The sequence below is a fragment of the Dermacentor variabilis genome, chromosome 2, assembly GCF_050947875.1.
Source record: "Dermacentor variabilis isolate Ectoservices chromosome 2, ASM5094787v1, whole genome shotgun sequence".
NCBI classification, from domain to species: domain Eukaryota; kingdom Metazoa; phylum Arthropoda; class Arachnida; order Ixodida; family Ixodidae; genus Dermacentor; species Dermacentor variabilis.
In genome coordinates, this window is record NC_134569.1 from 242,053,365 (window position 1) to 242,075,084 (window position 21,720).

The following is a 21,720-nucleotide window of genomic DNA, read 5'->3' on the forward strand; positions in this document are numbered from 1 at the left end:
TTCTGAACTCTGCTGAAATCGTGTCCATTTTCAGTTTTCATGTTGTGCGTTTTTTTTTTTTTTTTTCGAAATGGGAAAGCCAAAGATGTCATTTTCTATTGTGTAAAGATGTCATCACTAAACCCATGTGTTACAGTGCTAACATGTGTTCTTCTGTGACTCTTGACTTACTTTTGTTGCGGGGAGAGCAAGTAGTGCATTTTCCTTTCAAGGAAGAGGTGATGTGGTATCCTGTGTTAGCTTCTGGGTTGTTTACGTTGTGGGGTTCTCACACCCATGCTCTTGGGACAAAGGAATGACAACACAGTAGTACGAACAATCACAAGGGCATTTATTGCACCTTTCGTAGATCAATGCCTGCTAGCCGAGTTGTTATCCACAAAACATGCCGATGGGCGCGCGACAAATCTAGAAGTCCGACTCACCGCGACCGGATAGCAAGCGAATATGTTCGCCCCATGCTGGATCCCAACGCCTGGTCGTTCGCGTGTACGGTCACGCGAACGGTGGCGCGTTCCAAGGCAGCCACGCGAGACGGTCTCGCAGAAGCATGGATCGGCGCACGCGCGGCATGGCACGTCCGCACTGCTTGCTGTCCCGAACCCAAGAGGAAGCACCTTGTCTTTCGGCGCCCAAGTAACCCCACCCCGCCTGTCGGCGGCGTTAGCAGCGCAACACTCGCGCCCTCTCTCGTACTGCGCCTCAACCACTCCGACCGCCGCGGGCGCCAGGCCGCGCGGCGAAGCCGGATTGCAGGAGATGCGCCGTGCGGGTAAACAACATATCAGGGGACGCGTGAGAGTCGCGCATCCCCACGTCAGGGCGCCACTCAGCGCCAAACGCTGTAAGTTGCCTCCTGTTTCCCCTCGCAGAAAGAAATAAAAATTCATTCTTTGTCTGGTCCCCGACTGAAGCAATCCGGCTCTTTCTGACGGCGCCGCGCCCCGGCGTGTAAGCCTCATGCCGTAAATCCTCCGGCCGGCCGCCACGTCGGAGCTACAACACATGGCATTTACGTCTAGCTGCCACCACTAAATTTCCTTAAAAGAAGGTAAAATGCTTTTTTGTGATGTACTTGAAACAAGAAGCGATAATAAAATTGATGTGATTGTGGTGAGTGGCGGCTGCAACAATCACACATTGTGCACTTAACCCAGGCATTCATTGATACTACAGTGGAACCCCGTTCATACGTTTTTCACTGGACCGGGGAAAAAAAACGTAACAGCCGGGAAAACGCAACAGTGAGGAAAGCTCCGAAAATGAATGAAAAAAAGTGCAGCTTCAACTATAGAGTTTATTTCCACAGAGTGCGCTTAGGACCTAAAAAAAAGTCCAGAATTGTGGCTTGCCGTTTCTTTCGCTCGCTAGAAATCACCACACGTTTCTCAATAGCCTGGAAGGCCGCATTGCTGTCAGCGTCGCTGTGAGGTGCGACGTACCTGCGGAGGAGGTCCAGAGCCGCAACGGCTTTTCGAAAGCTACGATTTGGCAACTCCCCGGCATCATGCGGCTCGTGCATCGCAGTCTGCGACTTCACTCGCGACCGAGATCCCAACGATCTCGGCGATGCTCTGACACTCTGACGTCCCGACAACAACATCTACGGCGACGTAGTCGTCGTATGTGACCGCCATTTTGGCTTTTGGCGAGTTTTGGCCGGGCTTGGCTATGGAGCTGGCTGCAAGAAGCCGCACGCCAATTCGATGGCGGCCTCTCGAACTGGCGTGCGGCTTCTTGCAGCCAGTTCCATAGCCAAGCCCGGCCAAAACTCGTCAAAAGCCAAAATGGCGGTTGGAGCGCGTTGCCTACTTTAGCCCAGGCGGGTTCGGGGGGCTAAGTTGCGACGTATCATGCGGGAACGTTTTCACAGCTACGACGTAACAGCGGGGTTCCTTATACATTGGATCCTATGGAAGCTATGCCGGGACCGGATGAAAACGACGTAGCAGCCGGGAAAACGCAGCAGTGAGGAACGTAACAGCGGGGTTCTACTGTACACGGCAAAGACAACAGGACAAGGCTAGATGTTTTTGGCGAACAGCATTTTATATCATGTCGGCGAGCTGTATTTTTACTGATAAATGTGCACAGAAGATGGCCTTTTTCAGTGACGTGCAGTTGTCGTTTCCAAGTTTCCGACAGCAGCCATCTTGGTTTTGTTTGAAAGAGACACTCCTCTCATTTAGCTGCCAAGCTACCGCTGCTTTGTGCACAGAATGGCTATGAAGAAAACGTCCGTGAAAAAGTCGTCCCGATGTGCAATTCCATACGTCGACTGAGGCACGTGACCATAAGCACGCCATGCTACTGGCGGATTTTCACTGCCTGCCCGGGCCACTCGGATGTGCCAAACGCGGCGCAAAACGATGTCAAATTCAGTTTACTACAAACTATGAAATTTGGCAAACAGAAGGAGAAATGAGGGGCGTTAAACTTTCGCAAGTGCACAGTAGCTTTGGAAGGCGCCGGCAATATTTTGCTACCCATGCTGAGCCCTGCCAAAGCCTCCCCCGCAATTGCAGAATAGGCTTAGCAGATGAACACGGTTCTGGCAGCAGCCGGTGTTCATGTGCCATTCCAGCACAACTACTGCAGCCCAACAATTTGGGGAAAGTGGGGGCGGCTCCAGAAAAACTGCAAGACTTTGCTTCATCACCAGCCACCAAGCGAAAATCGGATTTTCTCACTTGTGCTGACGCAGCCGCAGCTGCCTCGGATGCGATGGAGAAACGCTTCGTTATCGTAAGCCTCGATTGTATAACTGCCTTGCTGTCTCACGTAAAACACAAGTTGCGGTGCGGCAGCGGGCAAAGGTAAATACGACTTCGGTCTCGCCACAGAGATAGTCAACTTGTGAGCAATCTGCGATGGTTCTGCGGTGGTTCTGCGCGAGCGGCAGCCAAACATGCACCCCGTTCCTCGTGAACTAACTCGGTGTGCCCGAAATGCGGAGCACCAGTGATTGGCAAAGGTCATTGAGTGATATCTTTTGCTATTAAAGATATTCGTCTCGCGGGCAGTCAATGGCGATGCCATGCCGACCAAATATGCAACCCATTCCTCATGAATAATCTTGCTGTGCACAAAACGCTGAACACTGGTAATCTACAAACGAGACAATGTTATTGATTTTATTTTTATTTTTCGATAATAAGCGTACCACGCTGTGGCATACATACCGGGGCATGTGCCAGGAGCATACTAGCCTGTTACAACTGGTAACATGTACATGCTCCATTATATTCTTGAATAAATCAAGTTGTCCTTGTTTTTCTCAATTTTCTCAAAAATAACTTCTTGCTCAGCCTCCTTGTTTGTAGCAACAATATCTCGAGATCTAAGACACCTAAAGCTGCAATTTTTATTTCTATATGGTGCTAAATGCATGACGCTAGAACTGCTACAAGGAGATTCCATTTTCTTCCTACTAATACCGTATTTACACGATTGTAAGTCGACCCCTTTTATAAAATTTGAAAGTCTGAAGTTTGGGGGTCGACTTATAATCGAAACAAAAACCAACGAGAGCTACAACGTAGTTACAATTTTATGTTTGCTCTATGGTCCTACCCGTATCTTTTCGCTATCCCGCATGTTTGTTTGCTTTTCGGAAGGGTTTTTCAACATTTTTGAGAGTCTTACAGTGCATGCAACACTCATGGGGGGTGTCGATAGTTGATAGAAGCGCCGCTATTCCCATTTGCGGCGGCACCCTTAGAACGGCGGAGCTTGCGGGGAGTATCGGTAGTTCATGGAAGAGCAGACACCGTTCGCGGGTTTCTCTTTCTCTGTTTAAAGGCATTGGCATTGGTTTGACGAACTTTTTGACACGCTCCACTTGACTGCCGGCTACGTGCTACTTCTATGCTTCCCCAGTCGTCATGAGTGCTGCAGGCTCACTAATCTTTCGGCACTCGTTCACAGCAGCGTTCAAGAGGGCTGCCATCCTTTACGCCGAAGAAACAAATCACTGCGCAGCGGGCCGCAATTTCGATGTTTCTAAACGGGTGGTGCGAGAGTGGCGACTGCAGCTAAGCGAAATTTTCACCCTGTGGCGGCAAGTGAGAAATTTCCGACGTGCCGAAGTCTGGACGCTTTCCGGAGCTGTAGGCTAAGCTTGCGGCAGCGTCGCTGAAATGCGTGATCGGTCCCTGCCAGTGAAGTGTGACGTGGTCATGAAACAAGCCCGGACCTTCGCCTTAATTTTAAGGTTCTGCTCCGCCGTGAGTACGAGTGGCTGGCGGCAGAAGAAGAGCCTCCCTGACAGCTGCGTGTGGTTGGGTGCATTTGGCGTGGGCTGCTGTTCTGCAAGATGTCCTGGTGCGGTCGTTTGCCAAATTTGAAATTTCGCTGGACCACAACGCGCTGTGGGACCACAGCAACGATGACGATGGCAGCACTAGTGAAGACGAGTAGTCCAGTGACCATGTCAGCTACTAATAAATTTTCGTTATCGAATGCGCCCTCGGGTTTTTTTTTTTTTTTTTTTTTTTCCGGTCAAGCGATATGGGGGGGTCGACTTACATTCGAGTCGACTTACAATCGTGTAAATACGGTATATATTTATTTGCTTTTGATTGTGTTCCCTAGTAGCCATACTATGAACAGTGAACTCTGATGAGCTGCTAAATTGCCAACTGTTGTTGAATTAGAAAATTGCTTGCAACACTTCACTCCTTAAACATTCTGCTGTCCACTCATGCATTATTATAGCTTTCTGCCCAATATTTTTTACATATTGTCTCCACAAACAATAGTAATAGACTTTTAGTTATCTCCATAATTATTACTCTATCAAAAAATAATTGTGTTCTTGTGATCGGCTCAGAAAGCTGAATAAGACCGTGTCTATTGAACTGAATTTGGTGTAAAAATAAGCAAGATAGCTTTACACACCCTGTTCCCCCCTTAACACTAGTGGAAGAATAACAGTCTGTTTCACAAATTCCCCTGAAGGGTACGAATTTTCATGCCCTTGAGACAAGTCACCGCACCTCCGATGTGGCATATGTAGGCGTGGAGGTCGTAGAGGAGGTTCTCCGCTGCCTGAGGTTGAGGCCCCGACACAAAGGGCTCCAGGTCGAGGGCCTCGAGGGGAAAATCCACCCGTTCGTCCACCTTGCTGCCAGAGAACTCGTGAAACACAAACCTGCACAACAGGAGCGAGACACACGTCACAGGCCAGCAGGACAACACAAGCACGCCTGCGGTTAACACAGTGGAGCACGAGACGTTCTGCTTCAATCAAAACAATTACTCTAAGAAAGAAAAAGAGAGAGAGCGTGCAGGATTCTAGGAAAGTAATGAAAGAATGCAGCACATGCCAAGGTCACTTCTAATACAGTAAAACCTCTTTAAACCGCACCCGCTTAAACAGTAGTTTCGTTTTAAAAGTAGTAATGTCAAACCCCTGAGTCAGCGGCCATTGAACATAATGTGTTTTGTATCTGCATAAAATCGTACCAGTTTATTGCGTACGTATCTGATAACACATTGTGTTTCCACTTTTCGTCGCGCAAACACGGTGGTGCGTCGTCTCCATTGGGCAGCCCGGCAGAACAGCAAGCCTCAGAGATCAGAACAACGGCCTCCAAGCGCCCTGTGCGTTTGTGCGTGAAGCCACATCAACATCAACATCATTTCTGGGCCGTGCCAGAGAGCGTTGTGGCGTCGTGCAAGCGAGGACTCGTGTCATGCTGAAGCTCGGATAAAAAAAAACGCCGGGTGCTCAGCACAGAAGACAAATTAGACATCGTTCGTGCTATCGAACATGCGCGAAGAAGTCGGCGCTGGCACGCAACATGGGTCTACTGTGTGTGGCATTTGGAATTAGAAGAAGTTGCTCGGCAGCGCTGCTGTGGCTGCGGAGAGATGTCGGCTACGAGGTTCGACTTTTCGCCATCACTGCCTCTGGTGTTGCCGAAGTGTCACCTAGCCACAGTGATAAGGATGACCCGGAAAGCGACAGCACGGGCGATTCAGGCCAGACAGTGGGAGAAGCTGCACATTACGTCAGCCTCATGAGTGTCATTGTCGCGACGAGAACAGCACCCCGCAATAAAAAGGTGCCCCACGACTTTTGCAACGCTACCGTGAATGTGCACAGAGAATATGCAATGCCAATGAGGAATCTACATTGCAAGTGTTTGCCGAGAAGAGGGGGCTGGCTGAAAAGCTGGCTGGCTGGCAGCTTCAGTAAGTTTGAGGCCGCTGTCGTCGCTGCTAGGCCGCCGCGGCATCAAATGAACATAACACTTGTCGTGCGAAGTGATTAAATACTGCATGTCTGTTTCCCCTTTCATCGCCCTCTCTCCGAGTTCCGTTTTTGACAGGTAAGTGGGTGATCTCACGCTATTTCGGTGAAGCAGTACTGTTTGATACATACTTTTCCCAATCTCCGGCCAACTAAGGTTTAACGAGGTTTCACTGTACTGTATTTACTCCAACCTAGGCCGGCCCCAATCCTAAGCCGACCCCAGAAAGAAAAAAAAAAAAAGAAACTTGCATCAAATGTAGGCCGAACAAAAAAGTGAGGACAGGATTCACCATAGAGTTCCTCAATAAATACCTTAGAGGGAAATGTGGTGCTAGTGCCTGTCGAACATTGCTTCAGCCTACGTGGGAATGATAGGAAGTACAGCAAGTAAAATGATCAACTTCAATTCTTAGACTAGTGGTGTTTGATTGCGGCGCAGTAAACGGAGCTATACTCAAATATTTTCCTGCAAAATCTAATTCGGTAAATCTAATCAGCTTCAGTAAGTTTGAGGCTGCTGTCGTCGCTGCTAGGCCGCCATGGCATCAAACGAAAATAACACTTTTGTCGTACGAAGTGAATAAATACTGCACGTTTTTACCTCTTTCACTGCACTCTCCCTGAGTTCCATTTTTGACAGGTAAGTGTGCAATCTCATGCTATTTCAGTCAAGCAGTACTACCGTTTAGTACCTACTTTTTCCAAGCTCCGGCCAACTACGGCTTAACGAGGTTTCAGTTTATCACCAGAGGCATAGGTTTGTCATATGTAAGAGGCATGCGGCGCAGAAAGGAAGAAGAGGACAATGTGCATGTATCAATCTGAACAGCACGAGCCCTCGAGACGCGTGACCCAAGCTGTGATCGAAAGAGATGTGGTGCCGAGCTGGTATTAGTGACGTGGCTCTGGGCCAAGAAGGTTGCAGCGTCAGCATCGCACTGGCGATGGGCGCCATGGAGGTTCGGTCAAGTCTGTGACACTGGAACTCCAGGGTGTGGCCGTCGACCTCGGCGACGTTCGAGCGAGGCTCCTTGGATCTGCTGCAGCCTCTCATGGCAGTGCCGGGCACTCCAAGAAGGATGCCCCTTCAGAGGCAGACCAGCACGTACGATAGTTCCCGGGGCGTCTCGTCGGCACTCGAAGAAGTAGTGGCGAAACCCAGAGTTAGGCCTAACTGGTGAGGCCGAGGTGCAACGTCACCGACTGAGTTTGGGTCACCGGCATCAGAGACGGACGAGTTGACTGGCCAACACCAGGTAGCAATGTTTACGGAGTCGGCGAGAACACGAGCTATCATGAAGATCGGACACGCTTCAGACTCGGAAAACATGTGCAACGACAAAAGTCAGTAAGAATGGTCCTTTCTAGTAGCATCGCAGCCATAGGCTAGGGTGGCCTGACTTTCGCGTAGCAAACTCCAAGGACTAATGTAGCCGGTAATAAAGACATGTTTAGTGATTATCAAGTAGGTTGCATAAGTGTTAGTATTTCATCATTGTGTTTTAGTTTGAGTGAGTTTTATCTTGAATTTGGGGTAGAGTGTAACTAAAGTATGTATGTGGTGCTGCTCCGCGTCTCCCAACCCCATCCCTCGTAACATTCGCATGCGCCCGAGATCGGTGACTCAGACAATTGTGGAGCCTGCCAGGATACGTTCCAGGATTCTATTCCAGCCCTGTCACTGGTCTTGGTGGTTTAGAGATGGAATGGGAACGTTCGGTGGCGATAACTAAAGATTTAAACCTGTAGAAGAACGAAACGATGACGTTCCTCGAGTATGCTCAACAAGAAAAAGAAAACCAACACGAACAAATGCGTGAAGAGTACAAAAGATGAAAAAAAATTTGGAGTTGAAGATAAAAACCAGCAAATATGGGCGCGGGCCCTCATGATGGCAGGGGTACACCTGGAAAGGGGTCATCCAACTCACCTTCTTCCAGGCCAAGACAGATTTGCCATAAAAAATCGATGGCACCTTTCGATCAGTGCAGGGATGACCTGGATGCATGTTTGCATGGGTTTGAAAGATAGCAGTCGGGCAAGGCTGGGAGTGGAGCGAGTGGGCTAACACTTAAAGCTTGTGTTTAGTGGGTGAGGCTCCGAGTGTCTTTGGGCGTATGCCAGCAGAGGAGTCATTAGACTATGACAAGGTGAAGAAAACTTTATTGTAGAGATTCAGGTTGACTGCGGAAGGGTTCCGGGAGAAGTTCAGGTCATGTAAGCCTGAAGATTCAGAAACAGGCAAGCAGTTTGCGAGTCGTCTAACAAATTATTTTGAGAGGTGGATAGAGCTGTCCGAGACGGACAAAACGTATGAAGGAGTTTGCGACAAAGTCGTGGATGAACAGTTCCTTGCCAGGTGCAGCAGCAGTTTGGCAATGTTCCTTAAAGAGAGAAAACTGCAGACTGTGGAGGAGATTGCAGAACAAACAGACCAGTTCGTAGAGGCACAAGGATTGAGAAATTCGGGAAAGGGCAACAAAGATGTGCGCACAACAGCAGTAGGAGAGATGAAGAACCAGGGGCAAATTAGTAGACAAAGGGGACTGCACAGATGTTTCCTATGTAACCCGTTAGGTCATTTAGCGGTGAACTGCCGAGTGAGAGGTAATCGTGGACGAAGCACTGGTGGTGTGCCAGTGTATTTACAATATATTTACAGTGTATATACAAGCAAAGTCAATGTGGTCAAGATGGCTGACCAGCAACAGCACGCAGCAGCCAACGTCTCGCGATCTTCTTGCTCTCTCTCTTCGTTCATCCTTCTGCAACAATATATTGTTAAAGCCGGTATCGTTATAAGCAGGTTAGACTGTATCCATGGCTTTGACACCCTAAATCTGATTTAGTACAACTAACTCTGTTTCTACCGTGCACTTAAGGGGGGGTGAGGGTTTTAAAAAAAGATTTTTTTTTTATTTGTTATCCTATCTTGATTAAAATTGGCATGCATATGCATCATTGAATAGATATCTTAAATCTACAAACAGATTTCAAATATCTCATTTAGAGAGTAAGTTATGACAAAATCCTACATTGTAATTAGGTAATTTCTTACGGTTCATTATGGTAACTTAAAACTCAGAAAGGTACTTTACAGAACTATGTGGTTCTTCTTAAAGGGCCACCCCACAGGCTAAAGCTAATTAAATGTCAATACAGTTGTTTCACTGATCAGAAATAATTTTCAAACTTGGAACGTAAGAATTAGGTTCGAGTAATTAGCTTCCTTATGAAAAAACTACAATTGCATCAAAGTTATGAAAAAAGGAAAAGCTTTAGCCTGTAGTTCAGTTGTTGCTTAAGATAATGATACTAAGTTTGTTTAAATCTGTTCATGGAAACTTCCTCAAAACTTCTGTAAGGTAGAGGCACTTCACAAAAATAACAAAGCTGAGTAAATCACGTTCGAAGTTTTGAGAACATTTGTAATTTTATCTATTGTGCCTGTAAAAAAAAAAGAAACGCTTTAGAACAAAGTTCTATTCTTGCTGAACAAAATAAAACCAGATTTATTAAGATTGGATCAGTCAGACATGACCAAAACATGCGTACTGCAAAGGCACGTGACAAAAACAAAGTGAGTCACTTGACAGTGTTCAGCCACTTTACAGCAATCCTGGGCAGTAGTCCTGGCTCACATTGGGCTTGTGTCTTTTGGCCATCCTCCTCCTGAGCTTTTCGCTCCCTGTGTGCCCTTTGTTGGCCTTGCAGAGCCTCCTCCCGTCCTTCTCGAGGCTCCTTCGGATGAATCAGCTTGCAGGGCAGTAGCCAAGCTGCCCTGCAATCGGTCGGTTGGTTTCTACCATTCCCTGGTTGAAATGTGAGACTGCTCCTGCAATAGCCCTTTCCACAGCAAGCAGAGGCTCGTGTGTGTTTTCGGAGCTTTGACTCCAGATAACAGAGTGCAGGCACTCAATCGCATTTTGGGTCATCCCATCAGCACAACAGTGCAAGAGGGCACGGTCACCCATCCTTGCAAAGACTGGCTCCAGAGCAGTACGGACAGAGGCTGGCAGTGGACTTTTGTAGGGTGGTGGTTTTTCATGGCTGGCCAGTGCACGGTTATAAAAGCACCATGAACTGGAACCTTCTGGACAGTGACTATGGACTGGGCATCATCCGTGGATGTCATATCGAACAGTGTGGCATTCACTGCCTTCCACATGGCTGGAATGTCATGCTTGTGGCTCCTCTGAGCATATCCATAATATGCTCTATATGCTGCGATGTGCTGCATCTTTTTGATTTTGTCTTGGGTGAGCTTTCCTTTCCCATCAAGAAGCTCCCCTTGCGCTTTCTGCAAGGTGCAAAGAGCAGTCCCCATCCTCTTGTGAACCTGGTCGAGGCAGTCTTTTTTTCTATGTCAATATATTGTTACGTGTAGAAAGACACAGATGAAAGAGGCTATGTATAGGCTATCTACACTAGAACCAGACAGCCAGGCCGACACTCGCTTGCGCCAAGGCACAGACCAACTTCGTCGTTCTCACAGCGGCTCGTCTCTTGAGTATCTCCCGATAATATCATAATACTACCCCCAAGCGGCAAAAGCGCCGTCACAGTGCTGTTAAATATCCAAGGCGCGTGGAGAGTTGTAGGGCTTGAGTTGGGCGACGTGGACAATGTCACTGGTTGTCCCAGTGGAGGATGTAGTTGGCATGGCTAGAACAATTTTATAGGTGACATCGGTCACTTAGCGGACCACGCGATAAGGTCCTGTATAACAGGAAAGCAGTTTCTTACAACGGGCAACTTTACGCGATGGTGACCAAAGCAACACGAGGGTGCCAGGCACAAAATGGACATCACGGTGACGGAGATCGTAGCGTTCCTTCTGTTTGTCTTGAGACACTTGTAGACGAACGCGCGCAAGTCGACGAGCATGGTCAGCACGGGTGATTGCATCACGGGCATAAGCGCTAGTTGAAGCTAGCCGAGACAATTAACATTGGCAAGGCTAATACCTTGCAGTAGAACTTGCTTTGCCAATCCAAAGTTAAAGATAGGTATGTGAATGCGGTTCGCAGTAATAGTAAGTATAGTGTGAGGCACGGTAACGTCATAACGTAGTAATGTCAGGCAGAGGAGTGACAAGGTACTCGCCATCAGGAACTGGTGGAGAAGACAACAGTTCAATAAAGGCTATTCACTTTGGCAGCAGGCGAAGAAAGCTGGTGGGGCGTAAGCGGCACTGGGGTGCGTCAGAAGGTTCTGCGAGAATTGGCGACTCAAGGTGACGGATACTGGCAGAGCAGTCAATAAGAGCAAAATGCGCGGAGAGAAAGTCGAGACCAAGAATCAGGTTGTGGGGGCAATGAGCAATCACGGTGAAGCACACAGGAGTTTGGCGGCCGGCAATGCTGACACATGCCGTACACATGCCGATGATAGGCACAGTACCGCCATCCGCAACACAGACGACGCATGCCGACGCTGGGGTGAGGAGCTTTTTGAGTCGTCGGAAAGCAGCACTCATAATAGAAAGATGTGCGCCTGTGTCGATGAGTGCAGTGACAGGATAGCTGTTAACGTCAACGTCAGGAAGGTTTTGGTTCGTGAGCGGAAGATTTGAGGGCAGGGTCGACAACGCAGCTTCACCTCCAGAAGCTGCAGTGCCTAATTTTCCGGCTGGGTCTGGGAGGCGATAGATGACGAAGAGAAGCGATGGGGTTGGGGCGAGCAAGACTGATGGTGTCGAGGTGAGGGTGAGCGGCTGTAGCAAAGGTTTGGAGCAGGGGCATCAGCGGCAGTGGGTTCATGGTGGGTGGCATAGGGAACAGAAGGTCCAAAGGTGCAGGAATAAGTGGCGGCATATGTCCGAGGAGGTGGTGGCCATCGGTTGTGGCAGTGACGAAGAACTGGGGAACGCTGGGTTGAGACGTTGAACACACGGAGTTCAGGCCCATGTTCTCAAATTCCTGTCTGACTACGGCCTGAATCATCGCAATCGTGGTTGCTGGTGGATCGGGAGGCGTCGCGGAGAAAGCTGGCGAACAGGCGGCCTCGAGCTCGTGGTGAACAATACGGGTGACGTCGTCACAGGTAGTGGCCTGACGCGGTCGACCCTTACATGTCGACGTAGCAGCAGTGTTCGGTAGCCGCGTGATGTGGTGTGTGATACGGTGGCTCTTAGCTTGTTCAAGGCTACGGCATTATTTAACGATGGTGTCGATTGTCGAGACGTTGCCGAAAACAAGCAAATTGAAAGCATCATCGGCGATGTCTTTTAGAACATGTGACACTTTATCTGCTTCAGACATAGCATCATCAGCTTTGCGGCATAGAGCCAAGATGTTGAGGATGTATGAAACGTACGGCTCTGTAGATGTCTGAACGCGAGACGCAAGAGCCTTTCTCGCGGCAACCTTGCAGCCTGTGTGGTCGCCGAACAGTTCCCGTAGCTTTTCTTTGAAACTGTCCCAACTGGTTATCTCATTGTCATGTGTCTAGAGCCACACGCGTGAGGTGCCGCCGAGATAAAAGATGACATTGGCGAGCATAATCATTGGGTCCCACCTGTTATTAGCACTGGCGTGTTCATAGAGCTTGATCCAGTCGTCAACGTCCTGTCCCTCCAGGCCAGAGAACACACCTGGGTCGCGATGTTGGGCAACTGTGACGATTGGAGCAGTTGGACAAGCCGAAGCCATTGCAGAGGCGGTCTCGTCACCAGGAGGCCTGGTGACAAGCTCGATGTACCGACCACTTCGGAGTTACGTGGTGAGGACGGGGATCGCTAACCTCCACCAGAATGTTACATGTAGAAAGACACAGACGAAAGAGGCTATTTACAGGCTATCTACACTGGTACCAGACAGCCAGGCCAACACTCGCCTGCCCAAGGCACAGACCAACTGCATCGTCGTTTTCGCGGCAGCTCATCTCTTGAGTATCTCCCGATAATATCGTAATAATATCCATAGACACCCTCTTTCTTTCAAAGCATGGAATGTGCGGCTGTCGCCATCTGTAAGGATGGTTGTATAGCGCAGCCCCTTCTTTTCTAGAGAGCGCCTTAACAGAATCAGGGCTGCATCGACTTCCATCCATCCCGCATTACAGTCTATATTCTTTAGGCACTTGTGGTTGACTGCCCAGTCAACATAGCCATCATCACTTCGGTCAGGTGCCCCCTGGCAGCCACGGCAGTACCTAGACCACACAACGTGGTCTAACACCAGGCCCGTGTACAGTTCAATGATGCACCCAAGAGCAATCTTGGATTTTTGTCCATGAGTCTCACACGTGCCGTCAAAAATGGTCAACATTTTCAACCGGACTGAGGAAGGCCTTGTAGAGAGTCTTGAACACCTCAACACTTGCCATTTCTGTGGCTGTAGCAGCTGCTTGGCAAGCTACCACCAAGGTGTTATGATGAAGGCCATGGTGGGAGAGGTCCAGGGTGGCAGAGATGTCTGCAAGCGCAGTCAATCCCTTTCCAATGCTCTGGATACCTTTCACAGCCCTTACGTTTATCTCAAAGGGTGTGATCGCGCATCGGCCGTCGACTCGTGGTGACGAAAAGTGGCACTCGGCAAAGTCACAACCAGAGCACACGAGCTCCAGCTTTACTGCCAGGCAGTACTGGCTCTTGCTGCACTAAGAGAACTGTAGACTGACCGTCCTGCACTTGGTACACGTAGCTGTAGCAAAAAATGTTTGCATCCCCTTCATGTTGACGATGACGAACTCCGCGCCGCAATCGTCGTCGTCAGTCGCCATGATGTCTAGCAGGCTGAACTTTCGCGAAGTCGCCGAAATCTCTGCCAAGGAATATTTCATGCTTTTTGCACGTTTTTCGCATCCTGCACACTCCTCCTCGATGTCCATGTGCTCCGCGTGCAAACTTGGCCCGGGCACGTCAGTGTCAATGAGCTCAGCATACAAGCTTGCTCCAGCAGCATCAAGCGGAGTCGAACGAGGTTGTGATGGCACCGAAGTCGACATTGTTGAGCATGGCCCAGCCATACTGACCACAGAAGAAACAGCCGGCGGCGCCATTGAAGTTGCAATTTTCACTGATGCAACGTTCTTGTTCCAAGCACCTCTCTTTTTGCTGCACGCTTTCCACGTGCTTACTTTCAAACAGGCATCGCGGGCCATCGAAGCACGTGAAACAAAACAAATTGTACAACGCAGGTAAAGCAACCAAGAACTAATGCAGGTAAGCTCACGGCAACGAAAAAAAGCTCGCGAGCAAAAAGGGAAATGCGCGTCTAGGATGGCAGAGCGGGCAGTAGCAGACACTTCAATTAGCATCCTCCTCGCGCCTTTTCAAAAGACACCGACTGCAGCACCTCCACGAGGCGTAGGTTGGCTTGAAGCACATGAAATTTAAAGGCTGGGAAGCAGCTTTGTAACAAGACCGAGATGGCACAGATCGGTTGTCGTCGCACGGAGCTACTGCGGCTTGAAGTCAGGCCAAATTTCCGAATTTGGTTGTTGATTTTCGTCTGCCCACGCTTCTAAATTATTGATTTTTAGCACTTGTTGACAGAATTAAGCTACAATATTTTGCCAGAGCATACTTTGGACTATGAAGGCTTCAAAATCGGGATTTCTGAAAAGTGACTTGTTTTTACGATATTTTGCTATTTTGAGACCTGCATCTCCCCTAAACTTGTTTATAGTATTGAGGCTTTGATACTATGTGTATCTGTGCATCTCCAAACTAACCCAGCTGTCCACCCTTCTGCACTTAATTATGCCTGTGCAAAGGGAATACGTGCCAACCTGGCGAGACCAAAAATCAGGAGACCTTTTATTAACGGCAACGAAGGGGGGGGGGGGGGGGAGCCAAAAAACTTTCAGGGGCAATGTTCGATGAGTCCTTTTGCAGGGACCTTGCAGTAGCAGACTTTGCTCGATTCAAAAAATTTGTCAGAGTAGCTTTGCTCAAAACATGGGCCAGACTGATAGCCCTTCACTAGCAGCAGGTGTTGGAGGGTTGTGTTGCATATTGATGAGCGGAATTCAGTCGTAGTTTTTTGCACCACGCTTTTTAAGAACCCTCTCACACTATGTGCTGCTATGCGGTATCACGAGTAAATACAGCATCACCTTGGCAACTCAGTGAAACATCTGTTTTCCGTCAGTGTTTTTCATTTTTTCCAACCATAGACCACTGCACGTCGCACCTTTCTTCATTCAGAATGTCCTCTGAAAAACTGTGTGCCTGTAGTATGGCAAACTCCGCTTCGAAAGCATCTAAAGCATCTTCAGCAGATTCAGTGGAATCTCGGGGCAGCAGCTGAGAGAAACTCTGAATAAAGAAATGAAGGCTCGAGAGCGACACCTCTGAAATAAATTTTAGGTTGGTCACCTCCGCATTCTTCAGAGTTGCATGTTCAAGTGGGAATTTGTGCCTCATGTAATCGCAAAAAAAGGTAAAGTAAGAGCGGACACAAGTGAAAAATAGTGTCTGATCATGTGAACTAAGTTTCTCTGCCGATACTGCTGTACGAAACCCAATGACCAGATCACTGTCTACCTTCTGATTGTGGATATCTTGACATAGAACTTCAAACGGAGAAAAAGCACCCTTTACAGGAGTTAGCAAGACAAACCTAGTCAAAAGCTCAGTGAGGAGTTGGAGCAGAACCGACTGCAGAATATGTCCTTGAGGTGCCTGTGATTGTATCTGGCAATTGGCTTTTTCAAAAAGTGGGATCACACCTTAAAAAAAAGATATGAAAGCCAAGTTAATGTCAGAGGTCAAAAAATGAAGCAACCTTTCTTCACGAGTCAGAACAGCTTCTTGTCTTGCAGACTCTGATAACACTTTGGCTTTTTTTGTAGCTGGGACATCCTTCTTCTCGATTGGAGCTTTACGCCTGCGACTGGCTTCGTCAGACGTTGCACCTCCTGATGGTTCAGGCCTACGAGGAATCTGATAAGGCTCTAAAAAGGATGGACACTGCTTCTTTGCTTTGATTTCATTTTGGAAAAAGCTAACCAGAGGTTGCCACTGGTCAAGAATTCTTGTCAGTGACAACTAGTGTGTCCTAGTGATCTTATGAGAACTAGTGCCTATGAGAACTAACTATGAGAACTAGTCCTATGAGAAATAGTGTCCTAGTGATAACCAACGAGTTGGTGCATGCTTCAAAATTTTTCGCATTTCTACATTATGCATTTCTTGAAATTTAGACAGCTTGTCCTTGCGTTTAGAGCTTTTCTCTAAGTAATAAAAGATATCCACAAGAACCTCACATACTTAGCCAGCAAGCACGCAGCTCCTTTCTTGGCAGCAAGGTTAATTAGATGGCATGGGCAGCCAATCACAACCAAGTTTTCTTGTGCCTCCTTTAAGACTGCGGTGACACTGTTATTTTTTTTTTCCCTTAACATAACGGTTGCGATGTAGGCGCAAAACTCAATGTAGTTTGACCCGAGCACGTCAAAGATCTTCATTGCCTTCAACACGAGGTTCCCAATTTTTCTTCCTGTCGCCTCCCCATGGAGTTCCTGAATGCTGAGTAACCTACTTTCAATGCACGAGCATTCCTCAACGTAGTACGTCACCACAATCAGGTACAGCAGTGCAGTAGTGTCCTTGCTGCCGTCAACCGCAACAGCAAAAGCACGGTACTTGATGGTCTCCAGCATTGTGCTCTGCACCTCTGATGCCATTTCTCCTACGATTGCATTTGCCTTCGTACGTTCACATCCATAACACTTCGCCTCATCGCATTTCAGAAACATTTTCTGTAGAAGAGGCCCAATGTGGTCGCTGACACTTAGGGGTAGGTTGTGTTCGACGAGGAATCCCATAAACAGGCGCTCCGCACATATGACACAGTCGTCGCAGTTGTTCCGGAGAAAATTCACTATGTTGCCTTGCTGCTAAGTGGTGCGAACATAGCTTTGATGCTTCACCATGGAAACATGCAGTTTCAAGTCGCCTTTGCCACCGTGTGACACGCTGAAGTTGCATCCACACGTACAAAATGCAAAATGTTCTCCTTTTCTTGATGTCAAAAAGCACGGAAATTCAACAGTATAAGATCACAAAAACTTCTGCAGATACCTTTTCTTGGGTTCTGATAGTGCCATGGCATCAAGCACATGAAAATTCTAACTTTACACGCTGCACCACACACACACGGCCTAGCCAACACTAATCGTACACACAAGCAGCAGCAACAAGGTGCACCATGGAGCAAGGCATGCATGAAATGAAAGAGCTACATTGGCTCTGGCTTTGGTTGGCTTACTAGACACTGTAGTCGGCTGCTTAGTCGATGATACCGATGGTGCTAGTGCAGCCGTTGTTGGTGATGATGACGATTGCGATGTGGCTGTAATTTCCGCTGTGCCGGTTTCGCAAAAGCCATTATTGCGCGAACGGAGACCGCTTTTCGGGAGATATAAGACAGTGATCATACAATTGGAAAGTTCAGTAAAAAATTGGGAATCTCCCGGGCGAATCAGGAGGGTTGGCAGGTATGTGTATCATCTGTCGTGAAAAAGTACTCTCGTGATACTACAGTCAAACCTCAATATATTGAACATGGATATATCAAATAATTGCATATATAAGACATATAAAACAGACCAATGTCATTATCGTGACAGCACGAAACTGTTCACCTGAGCCACTCACCGCTTGAGGTAGACCATGAGCGTGTCTGGAGAACGCCAGATCGAGAGAGTCTTGCGCGCTCGCTGGTTGCGGTGGCACACAGGGCAAAACCATGGATTGTGCTCGTCCAGAGTCTCACTGTCGCATGAAGAGACGAGAGAGTGATGATGCACCCAATGGGCATCTTGCATTTCAAACTAGCAACACTGATGACAGGAGATCCTGCCTTGTGCCTCGCCTTTGGTAAAGCATGCGATATTGTTTGCCTTTACCTTACAGCAAGTTTTAACTTTGCCACAACCGATGCAGCTCTAAATAAAAGCGTATCTAACAATAAACAAACAGGATAATGCAAGAAAGACCTTTGGTATGTGTTGCACAATGGCAAAGCATGTTTAGTAATATCAGGTGCACTTTCTGCACATGATGTGCGATGGTTTTGTTGCATTTAATCATGTAGCAAAAAAATTTAATCCAGAGAGCATTAAATCGAAAGAGGTCACTTCCGAAATCTCAGAATGCCACCTTCAGCCTGGAGTTTCCATGCAACTAGGCATGTGTGAATATTCAATAATGTTGAATGTTAAATTGAATATTATGCTACTCAATATTGCTTCAGCTCTAATTTCAGTATTCAGAATTTTTTACATATTTGGAACAAACGAATATATATTTGAAAACATGTGCAATCAACAGTCATACCTAAAACAAGTAAAAGACAAAGAGTTTGTTTACAGTCGCTGGTTAATTTTTCAAACGTGCTCGATTATTCAGACTTCCCTGCAGCATTGGCACATTCTTTATAACCAATGTACAATGGCGATGGAAGTTTCAGATGTCATGCATGCACAATGTGAGAAAAATGTCAGCCATGCAGAAAACTCAGGCCATTCAGGTTGACTTGCATATACACTCGCATCTCAATAATTCGAACACGAAGGGGCCCGAAAATTTGTTCGAATTAAAGGAAGTTCGAATTGAAGGAAGCTAACTGAATGGAGGACTTACCTGCAGTGGCACATGTGCACTGAGCTAACACATGAGTGGGAAGTTCCACAAGATTTATTCACACATATTTACAAATTAAAGTGAGTTATTAGCCATATTAGTGCTCCTGCTGTGATAGACTGTGGGTGCACGCGTGTGTGATAAAAGAAAACATACCATTTCCAGTAAGAATTGCCCCTTCAAACTTTTGGTACGCTTCACCACGCGCGACTGCTGTATTGGGGCAAAGTTGACTTTCGGGAACCGACACTATGCAACGCGTCGTGCTTTCCGCGCTCCGAAGCGAAGCGAAGGATTACATGGCGGAGTCGGTGCCATTGCTAACAGCAGCGAATTGTTTCAATAAAAAACACGGCACTGAGAAGCAAGAAGCTTAGTAGCGAACATCAAAGTAAGCAGGCTAGCGTCGCCACGCATTGTGGCTACGGCGGCCAGCAGATCTGCATGCGAGAGCACCGGCTCGAGGCGGCCCTTTAATCAAAATGGCGGTGGTGGTGGCTTCAATTAATGCCATTTCAGACCTGCGGTCCTGGCAAAAAAGCCTGAAAAGTCCGACGGCAAAGGTGATTGTGTCCGAAATTTCAGATGTTCTTATACATTGACTCTATGGGGTACAGGGCAGTTCCGCAAAACTAACAGAAGTCACTAGTGCGTCACTAACAGAAGTGATCAGTGATGCGCACTGGCACACGCCTGCACACAAATTTCTGCCATGTTTTTTTTTTCTTTTTCTTTTTTCTTTCGCGCACGGCGTTGAGTCTCTCCTAAGCTCTTCCTCTACGGTGGCGTCAGAGGAATGCTGGTCAGAAGCACCGCCGCGTGATTTGACGCGCTGCTGAGTGCATTATCGGAGCACAGTATGTTCAAATTAATCATCCCAAATGCTTGCGCATTTGAATTACTGGGTGTTTTTACTCACTGTGATACACATAACTTTGACGGGCCCACCGTGTCAGTTTGAATAAACCCGAATTTCGAATTAAGAATGTTCAAATTAACGAGATTCGACTGTACCTGCCTTGGTGGCTTAGTGATCTTATGACTGGACTCTGCGATGGAAACATTTGTCACATCGCTAAAGCAACAGCGACAGCCTGGACGTTTTAAACACGCCAAGCCAACCGTGACTGCATAAAATTGCCTAGGAGGCCACAATGGCTAAAGCATGTTGACCTTTGCGTACACTCTTGCTTCCTTCCGCTCAATGAATGCAGCGTCGTGATCTCTGCATTTGCAGACCACTGCTGTCGCCCTGCAGCGAGCGAGACAGTCTGTGTGCAGATTTGCACCTTCTCCTCCTTGGCGTGGGAGACGCCGGTTGTATCGGTGTGTGAGCATCGGTGTCTTTCTATCTGCCATGTCAGTGACAATTGAAAAATTCATTAAACTGACTTCCATGTACTGAGCAGCAGCCGCAAACATGGAGAGCAATTGCTCCCTCCTCCTTCTGAGTGAGGGCATTCCAAAGAGGCTATAAAAGACACCCCTGCCAACAGCCTTCAGCACAAGCTTAAAGCATTTGTGTCGCTCTCCGTAACGAAGCTTTCAGAGCTGACCACTCCTTAACGATGTAATTACACGTTTTTGTTCATCGTTGCGCCTTGTCGAGAGGCATGAACTGCTGCAAAATGGAGCTGATCCTCTTAACTGGTCCCATCTGTAGCAGTGGCCATGGGGTTGCACTTCTAAGCACGAGGTCTTGGGTTTGATTCCCGGCTGTGGCAGGCATATTTCGATGGTGGCAAAATGAAAAAACACTCACGTACAGTGCATGGAGTGCATGTTAAAAGAACCCCAGGTGGCAAAAATTACCGTACAGTCAACAACCAATTTTCCAGAAGGCCGATTTTTCGGACACGCCCAATAAATCGGATGCCTTCGCAGCACTACCACAAATGCTAAGAGTCAATGTTTAAAAGTGTTTGAAATTTCGGACGCAAAAACCGTTTGCCATCTGATTTCCCGTAATTTTTGCCATGACCACAGGTCTCAAACGGCATGATCGAAGCCACCACCGCTGCCATTTTGATTATTTCACAGCCTCGAACAGGCGCTCTCGGACGCAGATGAGCTGGCAGTCGTAACCACCTCTACGGTAACGCTAGGCGCACTTGCTTCGACATTTGCTACGAAGGTTCTTGCTGTTTGGTGTCGTGTGTTTTATTAAAATAATTCGCCGCTGTCAGCAATGGCACTGATTCCGCATTTGTAATCCTCGCCAATGGATTCGAAGCTTAGAAAGCACGACGTGTTACATAATGCCGGTTCTCTGAAGTCAACTTCGCCTCAGCACAACAATGTTATGCGGTGAAGCATACGCGAAGTAGTGCGGCGAAGCATACCAAGAATGGGAAGGGGGCAGTTGCCACTGGACACAGTACGTTTATTCCCTGATTACACATGCGTGCACCCGCAGTCTCCTGTCATAGTGTGAGCAGCGATACACCTTATAAGTGTACTGCCAGGCGTTCAGTGCTACTTCAGACATGCCTGTGGTGATTTGAGCCCTTTGGGGCAGTAAAGGCATGCATTTATTTTTTCGGACTGCCCGTTTTTTCTTGCGTTTTCGCTGCACCTAGGGAGTCCGAAAAATCAGATGTTGACTGTATATACCTGTGCAAAGGCTGCACTTTCTTTTTCAATATTTTCATGAGGTGAAGCCCTTACATGGGGGCCGTGTACATTGGTCCAAATTTACCCCTCATGCATGGTGCATGTGATCTCTCTACCAAAAAAATTAAATTTATTGTTTTCATAATGAATTTTTTTTGTTCCTATGGGTTCCTCTTCCTGTATGGACCACTGGCATGCACATTTCTTGCCGACACTGAAGTTGTAGCTGGCTGCACGTACAGTCGCCAAGCTG

At 47.7% G+C, this 21,720-nt stretch overlaps 1 protein-coding gene across 8 annotated transcripts in view; it reads right to left on the reverse strand.

Annotated features, from left to right (window-relative positions):
- LOC142573188 (ubiquitin carboxyl-terminal hydrolase 11-like) overlaps positions 1-21,720 on the reverse strand; it is a 256,525-nt gene that overhangs the window by 46,473 nt on the left and 188,332 nt on the right. For 7 of the 8 annotated variants that reach the window (XM_075682766.1, XM_075682764.1, XM_075682768.1 and 4 more), the window contains 2 exons: positions 17,868-17,984; positions 4,998-5,152 (listed from right to left, as the gene is read on the reverse strand). In XM_075682766.1, the coding sequence (XP_075538881.1) occupies positions 4,998-5,152; positions 17,868-17,984 (272 nt within the window). Of the gene's footprint in view, positions 1-4,997; positions 5,153-17,854; positions 17,985-21,720 lie in introns of those variants that run through there. The other variant, XM_075682769.1, reaches the window with a different exon arrangement.